Below are 8,215 nucleotides of genomic sequence, written 5' to 3'. Positions count from 1 at the left end.
CCAAGAGAAAATAAGTGTCCCTATATATATATAAAAAGTCAGAGTTCTTAGTGTTGTTTCAGGTATACACCATAGTCAAAGTGAATTGCTTTACTTTATATTTGGGGGCAGGGGTTTTTTAAGAACCAACAAGACTCTACACAAGTTAAAGTTTATGAAAATGACAGTATATTAAAAAATTACTTGAGAGTGGCTAAAAAACCCAGCAAATTAAGCAAAAGCTGTGTTATGTGAACTACAAAGCACTTAAAAGCTATAGACACCCTTCTACAGGCTCCATAATTTCAGCAATCTCATAAGGATTCTTGTGTATTTATAAAATTTTTGAAGTACAACAAAATGGTGCTTTGCTGAAGTAGTTCATATCCACTTAAAACTGGCTTTCTAAAACTATGCAGGTGTGACTGATTTTGCCAAATATCTGTAGCTGAAACACATTTAAAAAAAAAAAGAAAAGAGATAAAGACTATGTGCAGTGTTAACATATGAAATGGTAAGATGAGGTTGAATTGCTGTGCAAACAGTCTCTTAGATATTAGATAAAACCTAAAAGAAGAACAAAATACAAAGCAAGCATGCAAAAGATCTGGAACGCTGCAGATTCACAGAGAGCTGGACATGTAAGTACAAAAAACCCAATCTGTAAGTACAAATTGATTCCATCAGGTTTACTATACAGTACTTTAGTAGTAACAGACAGTTGAAAACAGCTTTGACTTAACAGCAAAATTAATTTTAAAGGGAAGAAAATGGTGAAGTCTCATCCTGGAGAACAGCAAGAGAGGTATTATATTAAGGAGCTAAAATTTTCTTTGGCATGGTAAAAGGGGAGAACTGAGTTTGCCAACCTATTTACATGAAGTTTCACCATCCTGTGGCCAGTGCAATGATGTTTTGCACAGTCTACTTCTTACATAAACTTTTTTTGTTGTTTTCCAGTATGCCTTCGTATAAATGTTTTATTCCTCATGTTGAATCTGTGTATACAACAAATAAGAATAAACACAAACTGTACAATGCAGACAAACTCTTTGCATATATGTATGTAAATTTAGTAATACAGACCAACAGTTCATTGATAGACACAACCTAATACATGCAGTTCATCCTTGCCATCCTCTTCCCATGCAACAGATAAGACAAGAGACAAAATTAAAGGGAGGAAACAATGCACAAAGACCCCTTTGCTATGTTTAATCAGATTGTAGAAAAAATATTTTTAGGACATCTATTCGTTGTATTAAACACACACATGGATTTAGCCCATAGAAACAAAAACAGAAAATAATTTAAGAAAATGCTGCATTTCCAGTACATACTAACTGCTTACAAAAATTCAATTTGCCCCAAATTATAGCCCCCAAGCTGGCTCACAGATCATAATTACCCAGGATCAAAAGTTTAACGTTAAAAACAATACTTATATAGCATCAGGCCATGAACCAGAACATTCTCATGTGGCTCAGCCAGGTCTCCAGCCCTGTCTCTCCTCAGGCTCTTACACTGGGAGATTAAAAAGACAGCTGGATGGGACATGAACACATGTATTCCCTCCTCATGAACTCTTATGAAATTCAGGTGAGAGAGAAAGATAATGTAGCCTTCAGCTGTATTAGCTTACTTAAAATATTGTGAATTGTTCCTCCTATAATTGTAGGAAACACTGGGGCCTCCTCTGGGACCCAGAACATTTTACAGCATACAGGATGCTGCCTCCCATGGGTCCTCTCCACATACAGACGAAGCCCTCAGCTCATCATATGAGTTGCTTTGGTTTTATTTTGTTTTCTCAGGGATGGTGCACAAATCCCACTGGACCAGATGGGATGAGAAGGGTGCACCAAAGTTTTTAATAAAGTGTTTTTCCCACACACACATATTTTGTGCTAGCAGGCAAGGACACAGTCGAAGTCAAAGTTTCTTTGCATTTTTTTTAATCACAGTATTAGACTAGGTTTGTATTTTTTTTTCTCTACATCGATAGTGGGCTTCATGCTTAACTCATTCCCTCCCTAGAAAGACCCAACTTGAAGTGTTAGCTTGCTGTTCTCAGATGCATAAACAAGGAAGTCTGGCCTATGGAAAAAAAAAAAATCTAGAATTTAGCAGCTTTACAGTAGCTTCCATGAAGAGAACACATGAATGTTGCCTTATAAAAACAGAACATGTTTGAAAACTAGCATGAAGAGTTCATTCAGACTGAACCAGTTGTTCAGCTGAGCAAACAGGCTGTTTGAAATAACCAGCGGTCTCAGTTAGGGACTTCAGCACAGACTTGATAAAACAAATTGCAAGAAATTCAATGCCAAAAAAGGAAGGGATTATTTCCTTTTCTTGTCTTTAAAAATCAAAGTAACAGCAAGAGGCCAAGAGAGCACTGCCACACAGTTTTCCAGACTGAGGTGCAGTGTGGTCCTTGTTGCCTTTCTGAGAAACAAATACCTTTGTAAGCATACAGAGACTACCCATATTTTTAGTCTTCTGAAAGCCTGTGACTAAGTGTTCAGCACTTCAGTGGCACCTTTGTGGCATTCTCTAACCCTTTTTCTCCCCTTCGCCACCAACATTAGTTTAATTGTTCACAAGTGACAAACTCAAAGTATTGATTGCATTTCTGGTAATATGATCCAAGGCTTCAATTTTATAATGTTTCTGATTTCTTCTAGGTTCATGTAGGAGAAAGTACAGTATACAGAGATCAAGGCAAGGCACCTTAAATCTAGCAATTTGGTGGGCATATTTTCCTAGGAAGCGGAGTGGAGGTATGTACTGGGATATCGGTGAGATACATAGGACTGGACTTTGCATGCTTAGCTAAAAATAAAAATAAAGTTTTGTAACATGTTCATTTTTAAAACTTTTTTTTAAAACACCAGAAATATTAAACTATAATTTGTAACTACCCTTTGCATTGGTGCTGCAAAAAAGAACACAACAACATCCTTGCCCATGCTTTGCTAAGTAGGTGTGGTATTCAGCCAAAAATAACCATGGCATTAAGTTCAGTTCCTTAAAAACAGGAAAGGATTATATTTGAAATGGATTTAGGTAGCGCAATTCTGGTTAGTCTTATTTATTTTTTTTATTGGTGGTGGTGGTTTTTCAAATAATGAAGATTTAGTAGATGAAAAATGAGCCTTAATTCAGGCCTACAAGGCCTACAAAATTCTTTGGACCCACTTTCCCAAAAATAAGTGGGTCTTGCTCGCTGGGCAAGGCAAATGTTACCATTACCAGTAAGCCTGTGATATGTATAAAACACACACACAAAAAGAAACTATAGGGGGATGCCAAACACTCGCTTCAGAGAACATCCTATTGGTTGTGTTTGACAATCTTCCTTCCGCTATAATGCCAACCTCAGAAGCACAGTATCTGTTGCTAAAGAGTATTCACATTTAATCAATATTGTAAGCCAGAGACAACAATCCTATTCTTTATAGATATAATTTGTAATAATAGATTTTTGAAGGCTTCCTGATTCCCTGATTGCTTTCGAAACTAAGCCACCGGCAACACTTAAGTTATAGAGAAACACAATCCCTGCAAAAGGTCACAGACAGTGGAGTGAGCAGCCTTATAAAAAAGGGAAGAAGAGAAATCCATAATAGCACAGGTTTACAGCATCTAACTAGAAATTACTTGATTATTTGTGTGCTACAAAATAGAACTTAAACACATGGATTTTGCTGAAACTGGACTCAAAAAGGGATTATGGGCAATTGTCAGCAGGCAAGGTATCAAGTGTACTTGTGAAGTATGTCATTCACATGAAGTGTCACAGTCACAGAAAAGATATTAAAAAGGCATTCCAATATCTGGTAGGGCATTCCATGGTCTGAGTTTAGCTGGTTCATCCAGGTGTCTTCTTGTTGTGGGCGGAGCTACATGTTGAGATTTATCCGCTTGCGACAACTCAGTTCAGAAACAACGACGGACAAGCCTGTGGCTTGCCACAAGCTGACCCACAGACACTGCAGAGGGGAAGTTTGGCACGGATAAATCGCTCAACTGTACTCAGGACTTAGTAAGTCACAACACCTGTGAGGATCTGGCTATGTCGTCTTACTCTTGTTAACTGGTTTGCCGCCATTCATTATTGCAGATGCACTTGTGCTTTTACTTGGAGTTACCCCAGCCTTTGGCACTGTTTCTCCAATATCATGCAAAGATGGTTCTCGATACATGGCAACTGAGGGGAGAAAAGAGAAAAGGAGAGACATTTTTTAAGAATGTATCCCATTTAAGAACTCAAATAGGATTAATTTGCTACAATAACTGATACTGTAATAAAATCCATGTTCCTCTTGCATGCGAGGGAAACTATTTGAGAGACCTTTGTTTTGCATGACTGATAGCTTTGCTTGACCCTCCAAGTTTCTCACTTCTTCCATATTTGACCTAAGAACACAGTAGGAAACTGTACGCTTACATCTTTAATGGAAAGTATAGAAGCCTCAGAAATTAAAAACTACTGTTCTGTCTTTGCATGAGGCAGACACATAAAAATGTACATATATATATGTATATATACACACACATATGTGTATATACATATACCCCTTAAGTAAATATTCTGCAAGTTTTTAGAAGTAAAATATGATGAGACAGATGGTGTTAAACAAATGGGATCATGCAATACAGTCGTCTAGACTTCAGTGTTCTTTTTTAGTCTTACATCGCAAGGGTCCAGTTCTACAAAGTTATTTGTACATCAGTCTCCCAAATCTGAAGACCTTGACCATGTTCTCTTCAGGTGTGTACTAAAGAAATGTCCAGGACAGTGCTACAGAGAGTACAGAAGATGTTTGAGGTTTTTTTCCTCCTCCTTTCCAAAAATGTATGCAGTAGCCACTGATCTTCACCAAATGTAGAAGTGCAGAAAACTCCAAATTAAAGTAACACATGAAATCTTAAAGGAATTAAAAGTTTGCCCATGGGCTTCAGTCCCTATCTAACCACTTTAAATCCTTTGAGGAAAATACATGTGTTCAATTACACAGCTACAGGATTAAGCTGCCTTAATGATTAATGCTCTTGGATAATTCAATTTCATTTTCCATGTCACTGAATCAGGTAATATTTCCACTTATACCTAACTTCAGTAGCATTCATTTATATCACAGCAATGTTAAAAGAGATGTCGAAGCAGTCACAGGAATTAATCATCACACTATGATTTCGGGACTGGCTGTGTGCTGCCACAGAGAGCACAATCCCTTCATCCCTTGGCTAATTAGACCAGGAGGCAGGAGCTTCCAAGTACTGACCTTGATCTTCAATGGTGTGAAGTTTCATAATAAATATGAAGGGCCCCATAGCATCATTAACTAATCGAATCCTTGTTCTAACATTTCCAATGACATAATCTAAATCCTTTTATGGCTTCTGAAAGTCTGAAATTAAACGTCTTCTCTAGAGTTCATAAGGCTGGTTATGATCTATGCCTTCTGAGCACCCTCATAACTGCGTTTAGGACATTTTGCTGATTAATTAAAAGAGCTTGATAAAATAACACCATGACCTACAAAAATATTAAGTTGAATAACATGAGATGAAACTATAAAGTAAGGAATTATATAGCAGATCTGTCGTATTTGATGACTCTCATGGGCAAAGTAAAGGAAGTTATTTCTAAGCCTTGTCTAAGCTATTTTGATAGTCTGACCATCCAAACATTAATGAAAAGAGTAACTTCTTTCCTAATCCACATGAATTGATGTTGCTTTTAACAATGCACAGGCTTTCCCTTCCTACAATTCTTATAATTTAATATAAAAGGATTGACATATAAAGTCTCATGAAAATACTGTAAGCTTTTGCAAGATGAGGAACGCACGAAGGCATCAACCTGAGTTCAAATTTGAAGGTAAAACACAGGATTATTCAAATTCTTTCCTTAGGATGAAACTGTGAAACATTTAACAAACTGATCCTTTAATCAAAAATTTTAAGTAAAAATGTTGAAAGAAATGGGACTGCTAACTAAGGCATTACTCAGATGTATTTTTTCAGATGTTGGGTAATGAGAATTTTCAGAATGACTGAGGTTATGTGTAGCAATAATATCAAAGAATATGGAGTGCCATCAGGACAAGAAACAAAAAGCAGCGCAGGTTTATAAAGGCCTGCAGAATACAGAGGATAATCCCAAAGTTCCAGGATATTTTTTAGAGAATGTGTGACATCATTTTAGTGTGTAAGGTTAGTATGACTTTTATTTGCTTCTATCTTTGTTTAAAGGCCAACTCACACAAGTTATATGCATTACATCAACTGGCTAAGTAATAGAGTATGATTTATTTTATGAAGAAACCTTTACGTTTTGTATTAGAAAGCTTTTACTTTGAAATGCTGACATTTCATCCATTCCCTTTATAACTCCCAATTATCCTACAATATCCATTATTTGATTCTGCTTAATGAAAGGACTATTTTCTTACTGCAAGACTCAAAGCAGCTTTTGTCCCTACCGAGAGTATATTTTAAAAACAGCACAATGCACTTCCAAAACCAATTTATTTTCTTGCAATATGACCTCTTAATCCCTGGAAAAAATGTTTTTACATGTGCCCTTTCTAGCGTCACTATGCCGAAGCACAAAACTGGTCCATGAATCCTGGGGACTGTCATTTGGAATGGCCTCTGTGCAGGGCACGTATATTCCCTAAGGGCATTTTAGAAACCATTCCCTCTTCTTCTTGTGAAATTTATAGGAGGATATGCCAGCGATGGACTGAACCTCACCTTCCAATGGCTTGGGTAGAAAATGAGCTGCTGGTTTTGTTTTCTTCACTCTGTTTCCTTTCATGACCTGCCCTTCTTTGTTCAGCCCCAAGAACCAGGCCCTCCCGGACTCCTGTTGTCTGTAGAGCATGGATGAGTAGATTACATAATAATTTTCAAAAACAGACTCCTTGAATTTGCACTCCGGTGTAAAAAGTTCCTGTGGAAAGAAAAATAAATGTTACATGATATCGCTTAAGTGCAGCTTCTGTTTTGTTGACTTACTCTTGAGAAGTTTAATATAAGACTTATAATAAGGTTCTGCTTTGAGACCCGGAGATCTGTCTTCCTCTGGACCTTCAGGTGAAGTATTTCACCTCCTGTGGATGCCTCTGTTTTCCCATCTGTGCAACAGGGATAGCATATTTATACCGTAGAGAGGAAGTGACACAGGCATAAAACCACTATTTAAAATACAGGCATACTATTCTTTTTCCTTATTTTTCTGATAGGATATCCTTGTAAAGATTAAGGAAGTCTATGGTAAAATAGGATTAATGAAAAAAGTTGTTCCATTTTAATATACTAAATGCAACAAACTCCCTCTGTGCTTTATAACAACTAATATTTGATGCTTTCAAAATGCCACTACCAACATATTAAAATATATATAATTTCCTAGAGTCTGTATGGCCTGAAACACCACAGAAAAACATTCTTTTGATGTACAAATATCTGTATAAAGAAAAATAATTCCTACTGACATCCTCAGCATTCATCCCAAAACTAGAATGTTTTTCAGAAGTCCATTTCAGTAACAGAGCAGTTTTCCTAACCTCTTTACTAAGGTTAACCTAAGCGCAAACTTCTGTAGCCCAGTAGTCAAATAATATTTTAAATATTTTTTGAATAGCACAAGTAACTGCAGCAAAATAAACAGTGTGAACATATTCTGAGAAAGAAATTACCAAAATCCTTCAAACAAACCCAGCAAGTTAATAAGCAAATAAAATTACATTTAAAATATCATGATAAAATAGGATTCTGTGTGAACGCGATTTTCTGTCTTTGGACCCATCTGCTGAAACCTGTGGAAGACAGACAACATAAAAGGAGGAGGTAGATGTGGAAAAGTGGAAGGCAGCTTGCTAAACTTTCAGAGCACAAAGTTCTCATCCTTGAATTCTCTTTTTAATATTTCTTTCAGTTATCTTTCCCAAGAAGTAAAAATCTGGAAGCATCATATATTTTCACATCTCCATTCACAGTATTTTTCTTTATTATTTTTTCCATTTCTTTTTGCTCCTGGCCCCATGCAGTACTGAGTTAACACTCAGCAGGTAACATGTTTTCAGGGTCTCTGTGCCATCCCTAGCTGCCTACATACTGTAAGAAATTCACAGCTGTTCACAGCTGTTTCTGTCACAGATTTCCTCTCTGGAAATCAAAGTTCTTAAAGACACAGTTCCCCATAACAGCAAGCACAGAT

The 8,215-nt window shown here is 36.7% G+C and overlaps 1 protein-coding gene across 1 annotated transcript; it reads right to left on the bottom strand.

Annotated features, from left to right (window-relative positions):
* Window positions 1-2,848: 2,848 nt before the first annotated feature.
* LOC104545325 (fibroblast growth factor 14) lies at window positions 2,849-6,952 on the bottom strand (the record flags this gene model as incomplete). Its single annotated transcript, XM_010190437.1, has 2 exons — window positions 2,849-4,192; window positions 6,748-6,952. Coding segments are annotated over 2 exons (342 nt in total), but the record flags the coding sequence as incomplete, so codon positions are not given.
* Window positions 6,953-8,215: the final 1,263 nt, after the last annotated feature.

Source organism: Mesitornis unicolor, unplaced genomic scaffold (assembly GCF_000695765.1).
Source record: "Mesitornis unicolor isolate BGI_N332 unplaced genomic scaffold, ASM69576v1 scaffold22030, whole genome shotgun sequence".
NCBI classification, from domain to species: domain Eukaryota; kingdom Metazoa; phylum Chordata; class Aves; order Mesitornithiformes; family Mesitornithidae; genus Mesitornis; species Mesitornis unicolor.
The sequence above is the reverse complement of the archived record's forward strand: the minus strand, read 5'-3'. Positions and strand labels throughout refer to the sequence as shown.